Here is a 22614-nt window from a genome sequence, read left to right as displayed (position 1 = left end):
TCACATATTTTGATGCCCTGTTATTAGGCAGTACACATTAAGGATTGTTCTGTCTTCTTGAGAACTGACACGTTTATCATTATATAATGCCCTCTTTATCCCTGATAACTTGCCTTACTCTAAAGTCTGCTCTATTTGAAATTAATATAGCTAAAAACTATATAGGTATAATGTACTAACTATATAAAACTATATGTCTCAACCTAGTTTAAACAACAAGAGAACGTATTGGCTTATGCGACTGGAATCCATAGGTAACTAGCTTCAGGTATGGCTGGATCCAGAGGTTCAACAAATGCTGGAAGATTAGCTTCCTTTTCTTCCTCTATGATAGCTTCCTGTGCAGGCAGGCAACCTGCTTTGGTGGTAAGATGGTATCTCACAGCTCCAGTCTGGCCACCTCAAAAAAGTGAGCACCTCTTCCCAAAAGTCCTAGCAGAGTCCCAGGTCTCACTCTTATTGGCCTGACTTGGGTCATGTGTTCACCCCTGAACTAACTGAAGAGGTTTGGATTGTCCGGGGATGAAATTCTCCCCACTCTAGAAACAAAGAATGAAGTTAGCTCCATTCCAAGAACGTAGATGGGCTCTGGGAGGAAGTGGGTGTGTTGGTTTCCTAAGGCTGCCGTGGGCTTCCCAAGGCGACACTAGTGGTAAAGAATCCACCTACCAATGCAAGAGACGCGGGCTCAGGCCCTGGGTCAGGAAGATCCCCTGGAGGAGGAAAGGGCAACTTACTCCAGTATTCTTGCTTGAATAATCCCATGGACAGAGAAGCCTGGCCGCCTACGGTCCATGAGGTCACAAAAGAGTCAGACACTACTAAGCAGCTAAACAAGAACAAAGGGGCTGCCATAAAACTGATTACCACAAGCTTGGTAGCTTAGAACAACAGAAATTTTATTCTCTCACAATTCTGAAGCCAGAAGTCCAAAGTCAGGGGGTCAGCAAAAATCGGTCCCTCTTGGAGGCTCTGAAGGAGAAACTGTCCCATGCCTTTCGCCTAGCTTCTACTGGTCGCCGGCCATCCTTGGCATACCTGGGCTTGTGTTGCATCACTGCCTCCATATTCACAGCATCTTCTCTTCTTATCCAATGGCGCCAGTCATTGGATTTAGACCCTGCCCTAAATCCAGGATGATTTCATCTCAAGCTCATTCACTAATAATATCTTCAAAGACTCTATTTCCAAATAAGGTCACTTTCTGAGATTCCTGGTAGACATGAATATGGAAGGAGGACACTATTCAACCCTCTACATGGTGGTTCCATCAAGGGATAATCAGGGTGGTCATAAGATAAGATAGTCACCATGGGGTGATGGGGGTCTCCAGCCCTGATGCCCTGATGTCTCTGTCCCCAGCAATCGGGCTGTTTGCCTCCATGGCCACAGTGCTCCTCGGTGGGATCCGGGCATCGAGCCTGCTCTTCCGGGGGCTGCTGTGGGATGTGGCCCGGTCTCCTATTGGCTTCTTTGAGAGGACGCCCATTGGGAACCTGCTGAACCGCTTCTCCAAGGAGACAGACATAGTAGATGTGGACATCCCAGACAAACTCCGGTCTCTACTGATGTATGCCTTCGGACTCCTGGAAGTTGGGCTGGTGGTGACAGTGACTACCCCATTGGCTGTCGTGGCCATCCTGCCACTGCTCCTCCTCTATGCTGGGTTTCAGGTAAGGAGAGCTCAAGGAGGCTCCTGGGGTCATCCAAGGTCACCTCCAGTCCCCTGTGTCTGGACAGGACTCAGTGTAAGAGGTTCAATGCAGCTGGACATCTAGGGGCCACCCTTAAAAGAATTCTCAGAGACAGAGACACCATGGTCTAACACTTATTCTCATCTCTGTCTCTCAAATGTTCACATCAAACTTCTTAATGTCTAATAGTTTATCAGGCTGCTACCGAAATCAGCTTCCTGTTCTCCAGTGATCTGGAAACCAAGAAGGCATTGCAAGCTCTTGAAGACTGTTGTATTAGGCTAGACTCTTTCAATGGTTAAAACCAGAGACCAACTGAAATTAGCTTAAACACAAGAACCCAATTCAATGACTTATGCTCCCAGGGTGTAGGGGATCAGCTGTTATCAGGGTGCTGTCACTCCACATCACCCTTTAGTGGATCTCGAAGTGTGTTATCAGAACAGCAGCATCAGTTTCACCTGGGAACTAGTTAGAAATACACCTTCTCAGGCCCCATCCAAGACCCCCTGATTCAGATACTATGGAGGTGGGGCCTAGAAATCTGGATTTTAAAGAACCTTCCAGATAATTCCAATCCATGCCAATATTTAAGACTCACTTATTCAGCTCTGCTTGGCCTAATTTTGCACACATGTCTTCTCCAGAGGGCAACCCTGTACTTACAGCCTCCCACCTCAGCAACCCCAGCACAAGCAACCTTTCTCCAGCTCAGCAATCATACATCAGTTCCAGGGAAGATTCAGATTGGCCCTTCATGGGGCATATGTTCATCCTGAACTCATCACTGTGACCAAAGGAATAGTTTACTTTGCCTAGCAGGGCTATGTCATGTGACTACCTCCTTGATCAGATCTTATTAGTGACAGCTAACCTCCCATCCCCTCAAGGAAATCAGAAGTAGAAAAAAACCTTGGTAGCCAGACAAAAATCAGAAGTAGAAAAAAACAACATGATAACCAGACAATATCCATGGTATCACTTCCCTCCACAACTATCCCAAGTCTCTTCTCTACCCTCTTGAGCTGGGGGAGGAACTGCTTTCTCTGTCTGAAGCTTTGGAGTTGGGCAGAGATGGATTTGAACCCAGGTCCTGGCACTTGTGTGCTGTAGAGGCTTGGTCCACTTAATTCCTCTGAGTCCCTGGTGTTCTTATGTATATGCTGTGAACGATGCTTACTGCTTCTATATTCACACCACTGCCCACCTCCAAATGCCCACCTCACCATGACCAAATACTGCAGTTCACCCTTGAACAACATGGAGATTAGAGGCACCAACCCTCCTTGCTATTGAAAATGTGCTTCTGAGTTCCAGTCGCTCCTCTGTATACACAGTTCCTTCGTATCCACAGATTCAGCCACGTGTGGGTTGTGTCGTAGTGTAGTATTTACTATTGAGATTTACTGCTGCTGCTGCTGCTAAGTCTCTTCAGTCGTGTCCGACTCTGTGCAACCCCAAGGACTGCAGCCTACCAGGCTCCCCCGTCCCTGGGATTCTCCAGGCAAGAACACTGGAGTGGGTAGCCATTTCCTTCTCCAATGCATGAAAGTGTAAAGTGAAAGTGAAGTCGCTCAGTTGTGTCCGACTCTTAGCGACCCCATGGACTGCAGCCTACCAGGCTCCTCCATCCATGGGATTTTCCGGGCAACAGTACTGGAGTGGGGTGCCATTGCCTTCTCCCATTGAGATTTACTAAAAATCCGCAAATAAGTGAACTCATGCAGTTCAGACCCATGTTGTTCAAGAGTCAGCTGTATTCGGAAAGAGCCTGGCATGCAGCCCGGTGATCACAAAGGCAGGTTCCTCCCCCCCTGCCAGCTGTACAACACTTCCCATGTCAAAGCAGATAACAACATACATTGTGTTCATCACTGTGTTCCCAGCACTGGACATGTAATCCTCGAGTTAAGTGAATGCATTCGACTTGTCCAGCTGCCTTCCTTGCCTGTTGTGGCTTTGCTCCCACAGTGACTGGCCCTGAGTGAAGCAGTTGGCCTTGGAGCTGAGAATGAGACATGTACAACAGATTAGTGGTTTCTCCACCCTGGGTGTGCTTGAGACTCACTTGAAGGCTTTTGAAAAATTCCAAAGCCATGCTGATGATGCCAGAAGTTCGGACTTAATAGTTCTGGGGTGAGGCACTGGGAGTTTTTGAGGCTTCCCAGGTGATTTTTAAAATGACCCATGGAACTCTGATTCTGCAAGGACACTGGAGCCCAGAGAGGAGAGGCAGCTGACCCAAGGTCACACAGCTAGCTGGTAACAACTCCCTCTGCTTCTCAGACTCTCTCTGTGTTTGTGACTTCTCTGCCATCCTGCTTCAGAGCCTATACGTGGCCAGCTCGTGCCAGCTCAGACGCCTGGAGTCAGCCAGATACTCATATGTATGTTCTCATGTGGCCGAGACATTCCAGGGCGGGCCAGTGGTCAGGGCCTTCCGGGTCCAGGGCCCCTTTACGGCTCAGAATGACGCACACGTGGATGAAAGCCAGAGAGTCAGTTTCCCGCGGCTGGTGGCTGACAGGTAGGAAGGGGTCAGAAAAGACCCTGTAATCCATCTGTGTCCCCTGAGAATGAGAGAATGTCATACTGTGTGGCCAGAGAGGTCAAGTGGCCTGCCCAGGGTCACACCACGAGTCGAGGGTAAACAGAGCCTAGATCCCAGGGGTGCACATGGCTCACAGATGAGCAGATGCAGATTGGCCTGGGGTTCCCCGACAGCAGGTGGGCAGGAGGTACAGATGTCAGAAAAAGGGCAGAACCCTCTGTTGCCTTGATGACAAGGGAGCTACATAAATATCCTCAGTCTCCTTTCAGTACTAAGCAAGAATAAGAACCCCAGCTTTGAGAACAGACAGCCACGGGTGCAAATCCCAGCTCTCCAACTTGGTAGCTGGGTGATCTTGGGCAAGTCACATAATCTCTCTGAGCCTCATTCGTTAAAGTGGGTTTGCACTCGTGGAGTGGCTGTTGAGACTAAACAAATATCGCTAATACTTGTAACGTGCTCACCACATACCCAGCACAGTCCTGAGCATCTTCTGTGGCTTAATTGATTTAATCCTTTTAGCAACGCCACCAGGCAGAGACTCTTTCCCAGAGGATGACTCTTAGGCACAGAGAGATTTAGGAACTTTCCCAGGGCCACACAGCAAATATGTGGTGGAATCAGGATTTGAATCCAGGCAGTGTGATGCCAGAGTGTGGAGAAGGGCAAGCCTATAGCAGATGTGAATTCAGTAAATGTCAGTTCCTCTCTTTTCTGCCCAGGTCCCCAGCCAGCTGGGGCTGTGAAGCTCTGTAGCTGTGGGTAGTGTCTCAACTCCATCTGCCCCCTGGGGGACCTGTCCTGGCCCCTTCCTGGGGTCCTAGCCTAGGGAGGAGGAACCTTACAAACATTTAGGAAGCACCTACTTTGTCCAGAGGTCAATGATTTCTGCACCATATACGGCGGGTGTATCTCATTTAATCCTCTCAACTGTAATAAGCCAGATATTATTTCATCCCACAGATGGGTAAGCCAAGGAGGAAAGAAGTGAAGGGACTCCCCCAAGGTCAGCCATCTAGGAAGTGGCGGACCCTCAATCAGGCAGATGTGGCTTCAAATCACTGTGTTTATTATGTGTCTGGACTTGGACCCTCTGAGCCCCCGTGTCCTCATCTGTCCATTGGGGACAAGAGTCTCCCCACCGTGGTGTTGTTAGGAGGACTAGGTGTTATGTGCAGTGAAACCCAAAGCTCCCTGAAGACAGGGTTTTTTATCTTGTCCCCAGCATCTCCTGCATGTGTGGCACACAGTAGGTGCCTGATACACATCTGCTGAACGAATGAATAAACAAATGATGGTAGAGCAGGAATGCAATAAAAGGGGTGTGTATTTCTTCAGCCACTTGATATATATTTGTTGAGCACCCACTATGTGCTGGATCCTGTGCTGGGTTCTCGGTGGGGACAGAGCCATGAACGAGATGAAGTTGCTGCCCTCATGGAGCTCACGATCTGCTGATGGAGGCCGACAGTCAAGGACAGATTAGTTTAGTTTTCAAGAGTGATAGAAGGAAGGAGTGGTCTGAAGGGCTCTCTGAGGAGGTGATATCTGAGCTGACTTGTGTGAGGGTAAGGATGTTGGTCAGGTGAAGACGGAGGTGGGGTTTAGGCAGGGGGAACACAGGGGATGTGGCTCACCACAGCCCAGGGACAAAAAGCAGAGCTTACTTGAGCACCTACTGTGTGCTGGGTTCTGAGCTGGACTCAGGAGAAATGGGGCAGCCTGGGCCTCCCCCACCCTCCGAGCTCGGGCAGGGCCTGGGTGTGGAGGAGATCATAGCCGGGACCCTGTGGGCACTGGAGCTGGCACAGCCCTTGTGCCCAGGGAAGCAGGTGTCCCTTGAGAGGCCCCCATTGACGCTACTCTTACCTGTCCCTTCGCAGGTGGCTCGCTGCCAACCTGGAGCTGGTGGGGAACGGGCTGGTGTTCGTGGCTGCCCTGTGTGCTGTGCTGAGCAAGGCCCACCTCAGCCCCGGCCTCGTGGGCTTCTCTGTCTCTGCCGCCCTCCAGGTACTCCAGACACCCCCAAACCTGGGCTCCAGGCTGTGGGCAGAGTGCACGCAGACCCCTGCCAGGGGACCTTCAAGGACCCGAGTCCAGCCTACCAGCCACTGGGGAAAACACGGCTCTGCCAGAGCCTAGGCTGGACCTCGGGCAAGACTCTTCTTCCCTCTTGGAGCCTCAGTGTACTCCTCTGGGCAGTAACCCCTTCCTTCCAGATGTTGTAAAGATTCATTGAGATAACATATATAGAGTCCATTTCCAGCGTGTTGTTAATGTTTTGTTAACTCTTAATAACAATATCTAGTGTCAGGTTATGACATCTGTAAAGGATGGCTTCCCTGGTGGCTCAGACAGTAAAGAATCTGCCTGCAATGCAGGAGACCTGGGTTTGACCCCTGGGTCAGGAACATCCCCTGGAGAAGGGAATGGCAACCCAGTCCAGTATCCTTTCCTGTAGAATCCCATGGACAGAGGAGCCTGGCAGGCTCCAGTGTGTGAGTCACAAAGAGTTAGACACGACTGAGCAACTAACACTTTCACTTTTTTCACTTCTAAGGGAAGGAAAAAAAACATATATATATAAACACACGTGCATATGCAAGTAGCATTCACTGTGAATGAGACATTGTTCTAAGAGCTTTATAACACTAGCTCATTCAGTCCTGCCCACGGCCCCCTCAGGGGTACTGTTATTGTCCTCATTCTGTAGTTGAGGCAACTAAGCTTAAGGATGCAGCAAGTAAGAGGAGGTAGCCTGACTGACAGGAGGGTGCTTTTCTAGCGCGTGGTCCAGAGGCGTCTCTGAGGAGGGAGCCTAAGATCTGCAGCTCTCGAGTGCGATGACGGGGAAGGGAAGTGGAAGGTGGTCCTGGTGTGGCATCAGCAGGAGGAAAGGCCCTGGCATGGGGGGAGAGGTGCGACTGGTGTTAGAGGAACAGCACAAAAGGCGGTGTGGCTGGAGAGAGTGTTTGAGGGCAAGCTTAGAGGGAGAGGTTGGGAGGGCTGGGGGCAGGGCTGGTGCAGACAGGGCAAGTGGGCCCTGGTGAGGAGCTCAGTGAGGTTCCCGGTGTGACGGAAGTCAGTGCTGGGAGTCCTCTCTGAATGGAAGTCAGCGGGCCTGGGCCCTGCTGGGTGTCCTTGGGAGGGCTGTGCGCCCTCTCTGGTCCTGTCTCCCTACCTGCTTCAAGAAGGATTGGACAAGCTGATGTCTGAGGGCTCGTTTCTGGTCCACATACTCCAGTTTGACTAAAGGGGTCCTTGTGGCTACAGTCAAACTCTGCCCCCTTGTTTGCCCTGGATCCTACCTCCCAGCCCCTGCCTCACCTGGGGTGGTCTTGCTGATGCTGTCCTGAGGGGTCTTCTTGCATCAGGTGACCCAGATGCTGCAGTGGGCCGTTCGCAGCTGGACAGACCTGGAGAGCAGCATTGTGTCGGTGGAACGATTGAAGGACTACGCCCAGACGCCCAAGGAGGTGACGGGCGGGAGGTGGGGCGGGGGCAGCAGGTCCCATCCGGGCTTCACAGCAGAGGACGGCGGACCCAGGTTGACATCTGCCGTTGGCTTCAGGGCCCCCACCACTGTAGACCGGAGTCACAGCCAAGGCGGCAGTCATAGTTAAGAGGGTAGGGTCTGGAACGAGGTCAAATCCTGGTTCCTCGGCTTCCTAGCTTAGGCACAGCAGGGCACTCCGAATGACAGGGCACCATGAGTAACAGCACGATAGTGATATGATGGCAACATTATAGAAACATAGCAATAGCATGATGGTAACATGATAGTTGGAGGCTTCCCTGGTGATTCAGATGGTAAAGAATCTGCCTGCAGTGTGCGGGAAACTTGAGTTTGATCCCTGGATTGGGAAGATCCCCTGGAGAAGGAAATGGCAGCCTACTTCAGTATTCTTGCCTGGAGAATTCCATGGACAGAGGAGCCTGGCAGGCTACAGTCCATGAGGTTGGTTTTACTGAAACATAATGGCAGCATTGTAGGAGCAGAAGAGAAACACAGCAGCAGCCTAACAGTTCGGGGTGAGGTCATCCCACAGTAAAGGACTTCATACCGAGTCCAATACACCGTAAATGCTCAACACATGTCCACCACTCTGATTAGCCCCATTTCATGGATGGGAAAGTCAAGGCTCAAGAGAGTGGAGTGACCTGTTTAAGGTCACAGGAATAGCGTATGGCAGCACCAGTCTCCACACTGTGCAGAGTTGCCCTTTTCATTAAGAAAAAAGGAGAGTATCTACCTCTATTAGTGAAAGAATATTATTTGACAGTTAATACTGGCTAATAATAATAATTTAAAGAGTAGCCAACACCATTATAATTTTCACAATACTCAATATTATTTGTTTTTAGCCTTGCTATATGCCCCGTAAGAACCCTAGAGAATAGCAATAAATATGCCCATTTTATGGGGCTTCCCAGGTGGCACTACGAGGTAAAGAATCCACCTGGCAGTGCAGGAGACATGATCGACCTGGGTTGGGAAGCTCCCCTGAAGGAGGGCATGGCAACCCACTCCAGTGTTCTTGCCTGGAGAATTCCATAGACAGAGGAGCCTGGCGGGCTATAGTCTGTGGGGTCCCAAAGAGTCAGATGTGCCTAAAGTGACTTAGCATGCATGCCCATTTTACAGATGAGGAAACTGAGGATCAGAGAGGTAGGCCATTTCATGAGAAGCCTGGAGAAAGGTTCCCCTGACCCAGTGTCCCCTCCTGCCTCAGGCTCCCTGGAAGCCGCTTACCTGTGCAGCCCACCCGCCCTGGCCTCGTAGGGGGCAGATTGAGTTCCGGGATTTTGGGCTGAGATACCGACCCGAGCTCCCGCTGGCTGTGCGGGGCGTGTCCTTCAAGATCAACGCAGGAGAGAAGGTGAGTGGCTCATCTACAACTCCCTCCTCATGGTGGCCAGGCTGGGCATCACCCCAGGGTCCAGGTCCATAGCACCAGCTTCCTCCTTCCCTCCCCGCCTCAGGTCCCCAGTCTCCAGACCCCTCACTCCCTCGATGGGACTTACCATCTTCCCCAGACCAATTTCCTTCTCGGTGAAACCACTCACCTTCTTGATGTCTCAGATAATGAAGCATCTCCCCAACTTCTTTCTTTTTCCTCTGTCATTAGTTGAACACCTACTATGTGCTGGGTGCTATGTTGACTGTTCCACATATTATCCAGTTCGCGTGGGCTCCATTTCTGGCTTTGCTCTGACTGACCTTGGGCAAGTCACTGCATGTTTTGGTCTCAGTTTTCTCATCTGTAATAATGGGAATAATAATGTCAACCTCCTAGAGCTGTTGAAAAATTTAACTGGGTTAATACATAGAAACTGAATACAGCAGTGCCTACCTGGCACATAGCAAGTGCTATAAAAGTATTCACCAATTCTTTTTTACTCATGATTATTTGCATTTTTACTCCAACATCAAGCCTAGCATCATTCCATTTACAGATGCCTAGTCAGACTGCTTCACGGAATCCCTGAATCCTTCTCTACCCTCCCCACACAGTGGTACTTCCTCTCTGCCCTCCCCACAACTGCTCCAGGCCCCCCCCCCAACCTCCTGTTTCACACCCTCCAACCTGTTTTCCTGTGATCTTGATTTGAGCGCATCATTTCCCTGCTCCAGACCTCCCTCCCTCCTCACATTCTTCTGGTAAAACCCAAACTCCTGAGCTTGGCATTCAAGGCCCTGCCCAGCTACCCACTTCACTCACTGTCCTACAAGGGATTAGGCAACATTTGGGGAGCAGCGGCCTCTAGGCCAGATGCACACACGGTGATGCCCTCGGAGAGGTTACAGCCGAGTACTTGGTATCATTCAGCTGGAACCTTCGCCCTCCCTGAACTCCTGCTTATCCTTCAAGATTCCGCTCAAGTATCCCCTCCTCCATGAAGCCTTCTCTGATAACCTCCATCCCAGGCAACATGAACAACAGCTCCGTGCTTGCCTCCATTGCTGCAGGGCCAGAGCTTGACTATAGAGAGGGCTTGTTCATCACACTGGGTTAAAATTAAGTTTACTCAAGGGCACTATTTCCAAGACCAGATGGTGAGCCCTTTGGAGCAGGGACTCCTTAATTTCTGTATTCCTGTTGCCTTGAAGAGTGCTTGTCATACAGTGGGTGACACAGATGCTTCATTCATTTATTAAACCGTGTTGATCCCCCACAAAATGTCAAGGAAGGATGGGGGATGGATTAAAAGATGGGCAGGTAGATGGAAGGGTGAAGGATGGATGGCTGGGTTGGGGGCTGGATGGAAGGAAGGAAGAGGCATGGATGGAAGGATGGATGGATGGATAGGGTGGAGTGAAAGAGACAGAAGGAAGGAATATGCATTGAAGGATGGTGTGTGGAAGAAAGGATGGACAGATGAAAGGATCAGTGTAGTTGGAAGGAAGGGTGGGATAGGAGGAAGGGCAACTGAGAGAAGGATGGGACATAAACAGATGACATGGGATGGAAGGGAAGATGAGAATGATGGAGTGGTGTGGATGAAAGGATAGGAAAGGATGGAAGGATGAAGGAGCAGAAGGAAGGGTGGGGAAATGAATGAAAAGATGGGAGAGATATATCAGGATGAGGAAAGATAGAGACGAACACACAGACGGTTGGGCAGATTGATGGGTGGATATATGGACAGGTGGGCAGATGGAAGGACGGATGGGCATATAGAAGGACGGATGCACAAAGGATGATGATAGGTGGATGGACCTTGGGTGCATGTCCAGGAACCCTCTGTGGCCTGCCTTCTGGCCAGGCCTGGTTGGAACAGGCCATGCCATCCCATCCCCTGGCAGGTGGGCATCGTTGGCAGGACAGGGGCCGGAAAGTCCTCCCTGGCCGGGGGCCTGCTGCGGCTCGTGGAGGCGGCTGAGGGCGGGATCTGGATCGACGGGGTCCCCATTGCCCAAGTGGGGCTGCACACGTTGCGGTCCAGGGTCACCATCATCCCCCAGGTGAGGCCTGGGGAGGGGTGGGCAGAGATGGGAGGTGTGGGCAGAGGTGGGAGGGGTGGGCAGAGGTGGGAGGGATGGGCAGAGATGGGAGGTGTGACTGGACCCAGCTCTGACTTGCTGTCCCTCCTGGCCAGGACCCCATCTTGTTCCCTGGCTCTCTGCGAATGAACCTCGACATGCTACAAGAGCACACGGATGAAGCCATCTGGGAGGTCTTGGAGACAGTGCAGCTCAGAGCCACGGTGGCCAGCCTGCCTGGCCAGCTGCACTACGAGTGTACCGACCAAGGTGACAACCTGAGGTAGGGTCACCCCAGCCAGCCAAAAGCTTTGTGAGGTGCTGGGGGAGAGACAGGTGGGGCCAATGTCCCCCCCCCCCCACCACCACCACCAGAGTAATATGCCGTGGAAGTCATCTCCATAGGGTTATCATATAGGATTATCAACCCTGTTCTGTTTGTAACCTCAGTACAAATCCCATCCCTCATAAGCAATTCTAACTCCAACACAATCTCTGAGTATCAAGTTTCTTTTTCCTAAATTTGTTTCTAAATTTCTTTGGTGGCAAAAGCCAACCTCTGCTGACACAAGGCAATTTATGTCTTTATTTTTCTCACTGGGGTTGTTAAGTAACATATGATGTATGCCTTTAAAAGCTTTAAGAAATTGTCGTAAAATACACATAACATAAAATTTACCATCTTAACCATGTTTTAGTGTTCAGTTCTGTAGACTTAAGTACATTTACATCATTGTGCCTCCAGAATTTTTTCATTTTGTGAAATGGAAACTCTGTAGCCGTTAAATGGCAATTCTCTATTCTTCCCTCCCTCCAGCCCCATTTAACTTTGTTTCACTGGGTTTGAGAATTCTTGGTACTTCATATAAGTATGTTGGGTCAGTTCTTCTCCCTCAGTTCTTGTCTTGTCATAGCAAAGGATTGAAATGACAAAAGGATTGAAAGGACAGCTCAAGCAGGCAGGTTTTATTAAGCAAGCAGTACTCTCTTGGGATGTGAGAGCAGACCAATCCCCGTAGGAATGGTCTTGTCTCAGTTTTCCTTTTTATATCTCGTTACTTCCTCTTTGGTGGTTCCTGGGGCTTGATTGGTTGTGCCCCATACAAATGAGTCATGAGCCCAAAACCAATCAGGGAAGGGGTTGTGTCTTCCCTCTGGGCTCCAATTTCTTATGCAAATGAAGCATAAGCTGAGACCAATGAGGGCAGGGGCTGAGAGGAGGATGTTGTGCAAATGTAAATGAAGCATGAACTTGGCAGGTCCAATCAGGGAAAGAAGTGTGAGTATGTTCTCCCGTTGTCATTTTGGACCACCATTTGGGGCCCTGTTTCCCTATTTTAACTACCTAGCAAGTAGAATATTATAAAACTTGTCTTCCTGTGACTAGCTTATCACACATAGCATAATGTCCTCCAGGTTCACCCATGATGTAACAAGTGCCAGATTTCCTCCTTATTTAAAGGCTGAATGATATTCTGTTGTATGGATAGATCACATTTTTCTTATCCATTTATCCATTGATGGATGCTTGGGTTGTTTGAACATTTTAGCTACTGTCAACAGTGCTGCTGTGAACATAGATGTACAGGTGTGTGCCTTTTTAAAACTCAAGACATTCTGGATTCTTCAACCCACCTGACCCAGAAGGTGTTAGGGTAAGGGCCCATGGGTGGTAATGGCAGTAGAGGGGCAGCAGAACTTGGTGGTCAAGAGCACAGACATAAGTGGAGGACCTTGTGCAGGTTATTTAATCCCCTGTGTTTCAGTTTCCTCATCTGCAAAATGGGAATAATAATTAGAACCTGCCTACCCATGAAAGGATTGAATAATACATGTAAACTTGTTGATACAGTGCCTGGTGTATAAGAAATATTCATTTCATGATTCATTTTAATCCTCAAAGCCACAGTCTCACTAATCCCATTTCACAGAGTTGGAATCTGGGGCTTCAGACTTACCAACTTGCCTGGCTCACAAGTGGTGAGTCTGGAGCAAGGTCCAGGCATCTGACACCCACCAGGCCATAGTCAGTCCAGGTTCCTTAAAGGGTTTGCTCGGAGCAGAAGCTGAGCATGGCAGGAAATAGCCCCTCAAACACCCTTGAGCCTCCAGGCTCTGGGAGCTCAGTGACTGCGTGTCCTTGACCCTCAACTTCCTCATCTGTAATTGGGGTAAAAGAAGGACTTACGCTGTGATGATCACGGCTTTTACGTGACTTAGCTTGTCCTTACAACCTAGTGAGGAAGGATTCTGTAACATAACTCCCACCTTTGTGGTCTCCATGAGATAAGTCAGTATCCACCAGCACACGGGATGTATCTGGCACACAGGGAAGGCCGTGGAATAGAGATAGAAATAGCCATTCCACAGATGGGGAGACTGAGGCACAGAGGCTTTGTATGACTTGCCTAATGTCACTCTGCTCAACAATGGCAGGATGAGGATTCCTGTCAGCTCTGTAGACAGGGGACCCGCAAGTAGGGGCACGCATCCCACGCTCCTGTGGCTGCCGTGGGAATGGGGACACATTTGTGGGCACGCCCTGCGGGTCAGGCCCGACGTGCAGACATCTGGCCTGACTGTCCCACTCATTCCCAGCGTGGGCCAGAAGCAGCTCCTGTGTCTGGCACGTGCCCTTCTCCGGAAAACCCAGATCCTCATTCTGGACGAGGCCACGGCTGCTGTGGACCCAGGGACCGAGCGCCAGATGCAGGCCGCCCTGGGGAGCTGGTTTGCACAGTGCACAGTACTGCTCATTGCCCACCGCCTGCGCTCCGTGCTGGACTGTGCCAGGTAAGCCCCCCTCCCCCCAATCCTACTCCATGTAGCTGGCACTCCTGCATCAGGATTTAGAGCCAGAGGGCTCTGGAATACGTTATCAAGTGCCCATTGTACAGATGGCAAGACTGGTGCCCACAAGGGAAGGATGAGCCTGAGGACACATGTCCTGCAGATGCTTCCAACTGGGTCATCAGGGTCAAGAAGCTACATGGAAGGCCAGACTCTCACAGAGCAGACATGCTGGGCCTTCAGAGCAACTGAGTCCATGGGCTGGAGTCTAAGGAGCTGCCTGTCTGTCTCTCCCCTACAGGGTTCTGGTCATGGACGAGGGGCAGGTGGCAGAGAGTGGCAGCCCGGCCCAGCTGCTGGCCCAGAAGGGCCTGTTTTACAGGCTGGCACAGGAGTCAGGCCTGGTCTGAGCATGGCCCCTCCATCCTCCTCCAGCCCCACCAATCCGGAGATTCTGCCAAGCCCTAGAGACGTGCTGACCTGGGGTCATCAGTGGCCCCGTGGAATTGAGTCTAGACTCCTTTCTAGTCTCTGGGAGGAGAAACTGCCATATCATCCCAGAGCCAGGAGGACGCAGCCACCCCAAAGTCGGCCTGATCAGGGCCCATCCAACCCCTTCTATCCCAGAACCAAAGTCAACAGCAGCTCTCTGCCCTGGCTGCCCCCTGGACTCAACCAGGGACCCCCAGACCTGTCTGTGCCCAGGCTCCACCACAGACCAATGAAATCAGAATCCCTGGGATTGGAGCAGTGGTATGCGTACCTTTCACAGAGTACCCCTTCTATTTTGAGATGATTGCAGATTGACAAGCAGTAAAAAAAAAAGAAAGAAAAAAATAGTCCAGAGAGCTCTTGTATACCCCTTCCCCACTAATAGTAACGTCTTTCTTTTTTAAGTATAGCTGATTGACAATGTTGTGATAATTACTACTGTATAGCAAAGTGATTATACATATACATTATTTTTAATATTCTTTTCCATTATGATTATAGGATATTAAGCATAGTTTCCCTGTGCTATATATACATCATAAAATAGTCATAAAATGTGACTATTTTAACAATATTAATTCTTCCAGTTCAAGAGCATGGAGTATCTGTTTCTTTGAACCATCTTTGTTGTTGTTATTCAGTCACTCAGTCGTGTCAGACTCTTTGCAACCCCAGGCAGCACGCCAGGCTTCTCTGTCCTTCACTGTGTCCCAGAGTTTGCTCAAATTCTTGTCCATTGAGTCAATAATGCTTTCTAACCATCTCATCCTCTGCGGCTCCCTTCTTTTGCCTTCAATCTTTCCCAACATCAGGGTCTTTTCTAAAAAGTTGGCTCTTAGAATCAGGTGGCCAAAATATTGGAGCTTCAGCATCAGTCCTTCCAATGAATATTCAGAATTGATTTCCAGTTAGGATTGACTGGTTGGATCTCCTTGCAGTTCAAGGGACTCTCAAGAGTCTTCTCCAACACCACAAATTCCCTTTATTAATATCTTAAGAGTTCTCAGCAATATGTCTTTTACCTCCTTGGTGAGGTTTATTCCTAAGTATTTTATTTGGGGGGTTGCAATTTTGAAAGTTTTTTTTACTCTCCCTTTCTGACATATTGTTGGTGTAAAGAAATGCACAGATTTCTGTATGTTAAGCTTGTATCCTATCTTGCTGAATTTATCAGTTCTGGTAGGTTTTATGCAGTCTTTAGGGTTTTCTATATATAGTAGCATATCATCTGCATATAATGACCATTTTACCTCTTCCCTTCCAATTTGGATTCATTTCTTTTTCTGGTCTGATTGCTGTGAATAGGACTCCCAGTACTATCTTGAACAGAAGAAGTAAGAGTGGGCATCCTTGTCTTATTCTGGACTTTAGCAGAAAGGCTTTCAAAGTATTCTGAGCTGTGGGTTTGTCATTAATGACTTTTATTATCTTGAGATATGTTCCCTCAGTACCCACTTTGTTAAGAGTTTTTCTCATGAATGGCATTTTGTCAGATGCTTTTTCTGCATCTATCGAGGTGATTATGTGGTTTTTATCTTTTGTTTACATGGTGTATCACATTGGTTATGTATGTTGAACCATCCTTGTGAATTTAGGATAAATCCCACTTGGTTGTGGTGTATGATCTTTTTATGTGTTGTTGGATTCAGTTTATGTATATTTTGTTGAGAATTTTTGCATCTATATTCATCAAAGATGTTGGCCCATAATTTTCTTTTTTGGTGATGTCTTTGTCTGGTTTTGGTATCAGGGTGATGGTGGCTTCATAGAATGTCTTTGAGAGTGTTCCCTCCTCTTCGGTTCTTTGGAAGAGCTTGAGAAGGATAGGTATGGTATGTTTGATAGAGTTCACCTGTGAAGCCAACGGTACCATCTTAAAAGACAATAGCTCAATATCACAACCAGGAAATTGACATTGGTACAACCCACAGAACGTGTTCAGACTCCCAGCTTTACTTGTCCTCACTGTGTATGTTCTTGCCTGGAGAATCCCAGGGACGGGGGAGCCTGGTGGGCTGCCGTCTATGGGGTCACACAGAGTTGGACATGACTGAAGCGACTTAGAAGCAGCAGCAGTGTATGTGTTTACTTTCTATGCAGCTGCATCGCCCATACAACTTCCTGCATCCGTCACAGTTGGGATGCTGCCCGCTTCCATCTCCACGTGGACCCCTCAACCACACCCGCCTCCCTCCCACCCCCATCATCACTGGTGTGGTGTCCAGCCCATGTGATTCCATTGTGTAGCCAGGACTGAGGACCACTGCTCCATCCTCATCTTTGAGCTCCTGGGAGTATCTTGTCTGAACAGATGTGCAAACCACAACCCATACAAGGGACGGCCCTCTCCAGGCACAAACCCAGCATGCAGTTGAGTTCCAAAACCGAGATGTGAGGAGCCAGGTCTCCTGGGCCTCACCAGGAGAATTTGCTCAGGATTTGGAGTGTTTCATCCATTTGTTTATCAAAGACCGAGTTCTGCCTCAGCAGCAGTTGGAACACCCGGGGCATTTCTGGTCACACTTCTGCCTACCAGGTGCCAGGGGGGAGATGCTGTTGGAAGGCCAAGGTCAGGGACGTCCTATGCCCCCTGTGCAGGATGGTCAGCGATATCCCTGGCCTCCACCCACTCGAAGCCACTAGCACCTCCTCCTCTAGTTGAGATGAAACAGTGACTGCCCACTGAATCACTGATCCCCGCCATCAACAATGCACCAATACCTGGGCACTGTGGTAGTGAGTCAGAGGAGCCTGTCGACACCCACCTACTTGTCAGGGCACAGCCTGCCATGTCCCACCCAGCTCGGGGCGTCCATCCTGACCTGGGATTTTCAGCCCAGAGTAATCTAAACCCAGCTGCTACCTCCCGCTTTTCAGGAGGTGACCAGTTCATTTTGACAACTTCAAAATGGGGTGAGTGTTGGCATCTCTTGCCTGCCCGTCATGCCAGCCAAATATCATTACTAGTGATTTTGCCCCATTCTGTAGATGAAGAAACTGAGGCTCGGGGAGTGGACATGACCTGGCAAGGCCCACTCTGCTGGGAAGTGGCAGAGCGGGCATCTACCCTGGGCCTGCCGCCAAAGTCCACATCATCTCAGGCGGGTGTCCATCCAACTGCAAGCTGCGGCGACATGCAGGAAGGGACCAGACACAGCGCTGCTTGTGTCTCTGCCTGGAGCTGAGCCACCTGCCACCCCGGGAGAGCCCCCATGGGCAGCAGCTGTGTGGTTGGCACCCTCCCTTGGGGTCATTCCAGGGCCACAAGAGCCTCCTTCATGGAGGGAAGTGTTTTGCCAGGAAGCAGAGTGTGGGCCATGGAGCCAGCACCCTCAAAAGCCTGCTAACAAGGCTGCTGTCGGGCGCACCCCATGGCTCCTTGGACACCAGCCCACCGGCCACCCGGGCCATTAATCCCCCTGCTGTGGGTCCTGCCAGCAGCGCCTGGCTGGCATGCGGAGACAGTGAAGAGCCAGGAAAGCCACATACAGACCTTCCTTGGTCGGTGCCTCTCTCAGTAGGTCCTTCAACCTCACCCGAGTCCCACTGGTCACTGCCAACACAGAGCCAGGCTCTAAATGCCTGTTGCCCAGTTAATCCTCACAACTGGAAAGGGAAGTTATGTCACCCTGCACCTTCTTAGGATGCTTTGCTGAGGGAGGTGGTATCATGAGGCCCCTTTTACAGGTGAGCAAAACAGAGTGTAAGTAGAGATGTGAATCCAGGCGGGCTGGCTCCAGAGCCCACGACTGAAGTACTGTGCCACACCACTCCTTGCACATTTCTCTAATTATCAGCTCACAGATAACAGCTAAATTCCACTCCAGAATCCACCCCCCCCCCACCTGCCCCGAGGGAAAGGGATCTTTTTCTTCTTGGGCCGAGATGGGAGATTGGTGCATCTGTGTTGGCTGTGCTTTCCCTGGCCCCAGCACGGTACAAAGCGTATAGGAGGGGTCAACATTTACCGACTGTATGACTGGATGGATGGAGGGAGAGATGGATAGGTGGATGGACAGACAGACAGACGCATGAATGCACAAGTGGCATCACCATGTGAGAAGGCGTCCTAAGGGCTAGGCATACGCTGGGTGCTTTACCCCAATCAGTTTTCCCCTCACAGCCACTTGGTCAGGTGGATACGAGGATCCCAGATCTACCAGTGAGGCCGTGACTCCGGAAGGGCAAGTTCTAGGGCCCCAGTAACTCCACTCTGGGCTCAGGTCCGGTTCAGAGAATGTGGTCACTGAGTACTTACCCTATGCCCTGCTCTAGAGGTGGGCGTTCAGCAAGGAACAGACAGCCCTGCTCGCACGGAGCTGCCACTGTCAAACAGGGAAGAGAGCAGGGGATGCCAACAGCTGGGGGAAGAGGGAGGACCCTGAGGTTGGAAGAACAGCAGCGAGGTGAGCAGGCGGGTGAGCCTGGGGCTCCTCTCTGGCCCAGTTCCCCTCCCAGGGGAGAGCTGTGCAAAGTGCTAAGTCCAGACCTGAAACACAGCAGGTGCACAACCAAGCTTGGTCCCCCTTCTCCTCCCACGGCACTGGGGCGCTCACCTGGAAGGGCAGGTGTGCAGGGCCCCCTCCTCCCCTTCCTCAGGGTTAATGCTGCACCCGCCCCTCTTCATGAAGCGGGTGAACTTCAACCACAACGTACCCACAGGCACACGTGGGTCCTGTGGCCATGTGGGATCTGACCCGGGACCTTAACACTCAGCATCAGGCCCTGAGACAAACACACGCACATCTAAAACCGACCAGGCTCTCCCACGTGGCTCTCATTCTAAGGGTTACAACCTTGCAGCTGCTTTTCCTTGAGCATCTTACCCCCCGCCCCCCAGCCCCTCCAGCAAGGCAGCCTGGAGGGAGAGGGACACCGTCGTGCTGGGGTGGGGGGAATGCGTTCCACTGGAAGGCAGATTCTTAACCACAGGACCACCAGGGAAGCTCCCAAGGGAAATTCTTGCCACACGTGATGCTTGCCTTGCCTGTGTCTTAGAACCTGACCTGGGCCATGCACAGAAGACCCACCATCAGTGCTCATCTTCATAGCAAGCCCAGGAGGCAGGTATGATCAGCCCCATTTTACAAACGAGGCAACGGAGGGATGAAGACGGAGTGACTCGCCCAGGGTCACACAGCCTGCAGAGGATGAGGGCAGGCCTCAAGTCCGTCCACCATGCCACGCTGAGTCCCCACAAAACCCCACCTCTAGGTTCCCAATTCCAAGAGCTCCCTCTAGAAACAACACGCTTGCCAAGAAGGAAGGACAGCAGCAGACGAGAAGTGCCCCATCCTGACTCTTGGAGAGAGAGCGGGAATCCTCGCTAGAAAGAAAATGGAACAGTCGTTTAGAAAGAAATAAAATTTTTCTTTTTTTACTGCAAATTATTTGCAAATGTTCACGTTTCCAGTGTAAGTCATTACAAAAAGATCCCCAAGAAACACTTGGTTTATCTAATGTGAAAGAATGGTTTAACTTACAAAAAATAAATATATATTTTCACCTAAAAGGAGACAGATGCTTCTCTGGTTTGAAGTCAGCAATGTAATTCACATAGCGAGCATGAATAGCAACCTCTCTCTGCTTTTTGGGTCTCACTTTGGCCTCCAATTGAGGGACCTACAGGGCTGAGAAGACAGCCCCCAACCTCCAGATGCTGGACCAACCTGGCCATTCCCTGGGGTGCCAGTCTTCAGCCTAACGCTTCCTCCCAAGAAATTAAAGTCTTGAGACTGTTCATCTCCCTGGAGCAGTACTTTAAAAAAAAAAAAAAAAAGAAAGAAAATCACTGACCCTTGTGAAAAGGGCCTTTTCTTGTCTCAGAAGAGACTCAGTAACCGTAAGTCAAGTCATCCACCGTGCCGGCTTTGACAGTGAACCAGTGGCCCCCGGTGAGAAACTGAAATCTACAAATGAGGAGGAGACTCACAGGGGCTCTTTTCAGTACCAGCTGCTCCCACCTGGAGGGACTGGCGCTCTTGGCTTAGAACGCTTCGTTAACTATGAGCAGGTTTTCATTCTCAGGCACCTGGAGGCGTAAACCCATTCTAGCTGTGGGTAAAAAGACGGAGGGAGGAAGGCAAAGACTGAGGTGGGTAAGGAGGTGAGCAGCCAAGCGGGGAAGCCGGCACTGAGAGGGCTCTCCCAGCCTGGACCTCCAGGCCCGGTCACTCGGAGTCCAGACAGCAAGTCCCATTGGAGGCAGGGCTAGGAGGCTGGTTCCCAGCAGCTGAGGACCTCGTAGACCAGATGGCTGGTGAGAGGGCTGTCGGTGGTCCTCGGGACACTGCCTGAGGGTGAGCATGGGCTTCACTAAGCCCCTCACCTCCAATTGCAGCCCTGGGGAAACAAGCATCTAGGGGAAGCCAGACAAGGACGGAGAGGTGCCGGGGACCAGCGAGCTTCCCCAAGGCGCAGAATCCACAGACTTCAGCTGGAGAGACATGAGGCAGTTGGCTGGATTTGGTCACTAGCAGATTTTACGCAACCGGTTTCTCTGGAAGTCTGGTGGCCCAAATGTCCCCACAGAGCAGGGAGAACATGCGTGCCCTCCCAGGGGCGTGAGAACGTGTGTGCATCTGCAGGAGATAACAGAGCCGAGGGCGTGTGCATTGTTGGGGGGAGCTGCATCCCAGCGTCTCTCCCATTTCCTCATGGCCAGTTCCAGGGAAAAGGGCCAGAGGGCCGCTGCTCTGTGTATGTTTTGGTTTGGGGGGTTTTCTTTTTGGTTTCAGTCTATGAGAGGCTTGGGTTCCCAGGGATGCTGACTCGTCCCTGACTGCTGGCAGGTCGGCCCTGCAGTTCTGACCAGCTGTACCCGCTCCAGGCTCACACCAAGCCAGAATCTTTGGCCATGCTGTAGAAGAGACCTCTCTGCTGCAGGAGGTCAGAGGGGGAGCCCCACTCCTGGATCTCCCCTTTGTCCAGGACGATCACCCTGCAAGGGAAGGATGCAGACGTGAGGCATGGGGGAGGGGCTGGCACCCCGTGCCCCAGGAGTCTACCTGGGCAAGTCCCTGCTTTGGGTCAGACCCCTAACACCCTCTGCCAGGCCTGCTGCAGTAGCCATCCACCTGGCTGCCTGTCCTCAACCCCAGTTCTAGTCAATGTCCCGTGACGTCACCTTCAGTACTCTCTTACCGCCTGGTGTATTTCCCTCCCAGCACAATTCGCTTTTATTGGTTGCTGTTTATTGTCCATCTCTGCACCCCGCCCCCAACTAATCCATTAGGCAGGGTCCTTGTGTGACAGCTCCCGGCTCGGTCCCCAGTGTCTGGAACAGGGCCAGGAATGTGGCAGACCATTCACACACGTTAACTTTTGATTGAGTGATCGCAAAAATGTCTGGTACTAACCAGGACAAAGAGACACCAGGGCTGTCACTAGGCATGAGGTCAGTGTTGCATGAATGAATGAATGAGTGGGTGAACGGGGTGGGTGGGTGGACTGTGAGGCCTGGAGGCCTTCTGGGCCAAGGGCATCACCTCGTGTAGTCCATGATGGTGTTGAGCCGGTGAGCGATGGTGAGGACGGTACAGTCATCAAATTGCGTCCGGATGGTGGACTGAATGAGGTCGTCCGTTTCCAGGTCCACGGCCGCCGTGGCTTCGTCCAACACGAGGATCTTCGTCTTCCTCAGCAGGGCCCGGGCCAGGCACACAAGCTGGCGTTGCCCGACGCTTGACCGGGAGAGAGAGACCAGGAAACGAGTGTCAAAAACACCCCTGACACTGAGCCCAGGCCTGAGCTGAGAGGAGGGAGAGGAGACACTGTCTGCTGCTCAGACCAGGAGGGCACTTCCAACCCCCACATCCACGCCCACATCGGCCATCACTAATTGATCAGCATGGTCTTCCTGTTGAGCTAGAAGCAGCCTCAGATTCATTCTCAACACAGAGCTCGGAGGTGATAGCCAAGATATCTGATCAGTTCTGTATAGCAAGTAGAACAATTAACAAACTGGCCCCAAGCAAAGTTTGCCCCAGAAGGCAAACTGCGTTCTGCAGGGCCTCTCTCAGTGGACTCTGCACTCGACCTTGTCCCTGGCTTCGGCCACTGGGATGCTGGCAAACCTAGAGGCTTGGAACAGGGATGCACAC

General features: G+C 51.0%; 2 protein-coding genes across 12 annotated transcripts in view; one reads left to right on the top strand and one right to left on the bottom strand.

The window, feature by feature from the left end:
- The window catches only part of ABCC6 (ATP binding cassette subfamily C member 6), a 71791-nt gene extending 51491 nt beyond the window's left edge, over nucleotides 1-20300 (top strand). For 5 of the 8 annotated variants that reach the window (XM_070779722.1, XM_070779719.1, XM_070779718.1 and 2 more), the window contains 9 exons: nucleotides 1363-1673; nucleotides 4022-4221; nucleotides 6129-6255; nucleotides 7620-7721; nucleotides 8979-9125; nucleotides 11054-11212; nucleotides 11347-11513; nucleotides 13829-14023; nucleotides 14322-20300. In XM_070779722.1, the coding sequence (XP_070635823.1) occupies nucleotides 1363-1673; nucleotides 4022-4221; nucleotides 6129-6255; nucleotides 7620-7721; nucleotides 8979-9125; nucleotides 11054-11212; nucleotides 11347-11513; nucleotides 13829-14023; nucleotides 14322-14430 (1517 nt within the window). In that variant the 3' untranslated portion in view covers nucleotides 14431-20300. Of the gene's footprint in view, nucleotides 1-1362; nucleotides 1674-3980; nucleotides 4222-6128; nucleotides 6256-7619; nucleotides 7793-8978; nucleotides 9126-11053; nucleotides 11213-11346; nucleotides 11514-13828; nucleotides 14024-14321 lie in introns of those variants that run through there. The other 3 variants (XR_011564037.1, XR_011564038.1, XR_011564039.1) reach the window with 3 other exon arrangements.
- ABCC1 (ATP binding cassette subfamily C member 1 (ABCC1 blood group)) overlaps nucleotides 19862-22614 on the bottom strand; it is a 152179-nt gene continuing 149426 nt past the window's right edge. For all 4 annotated transcript variants that reach the window (XM_070779714.1, XM_070779716.1, XM_070779715.1 and 1 more), the window contains 2 exons: nucleotides 22000-22194; nucleotides 19862-21452 (listed from right to left, as the gene is read on the bottom strand). In XM_070779714.1, the coding sequence (XP_070635815.1) occupies nucleotides 21344-21452; nucleotides 22000-22194 (304 nt within the window). In that variant the 3' untranslated portion in view covers nucleotides 19862-21343. The remainder of the gene's footprint in view (nucleotides 21453-21999; nucleotides 22195-22614) is intronic.

Source organism: Bos indicus, chromosome 25, assembly GCF_029378745.1.
Source record: "Bos indicus isolate NIAB-ARS_2022 breed Sahiwal x Tharparkar chromosome 25, NIAB-ARS_B.indTharparkar_mat_pri_1.0, whole genome shotgun sequence".
NCBI lineage: Eukaryota > Metazoa > Chordata > Mammalia > Artiodactyla > Bovidae > Bos > Bos indicus.
The sequence above is the reverse complement of the archived record's forward strand: the minus strand, read 5'-3'. Positions and strand labels throughout refer to the sequence as shown.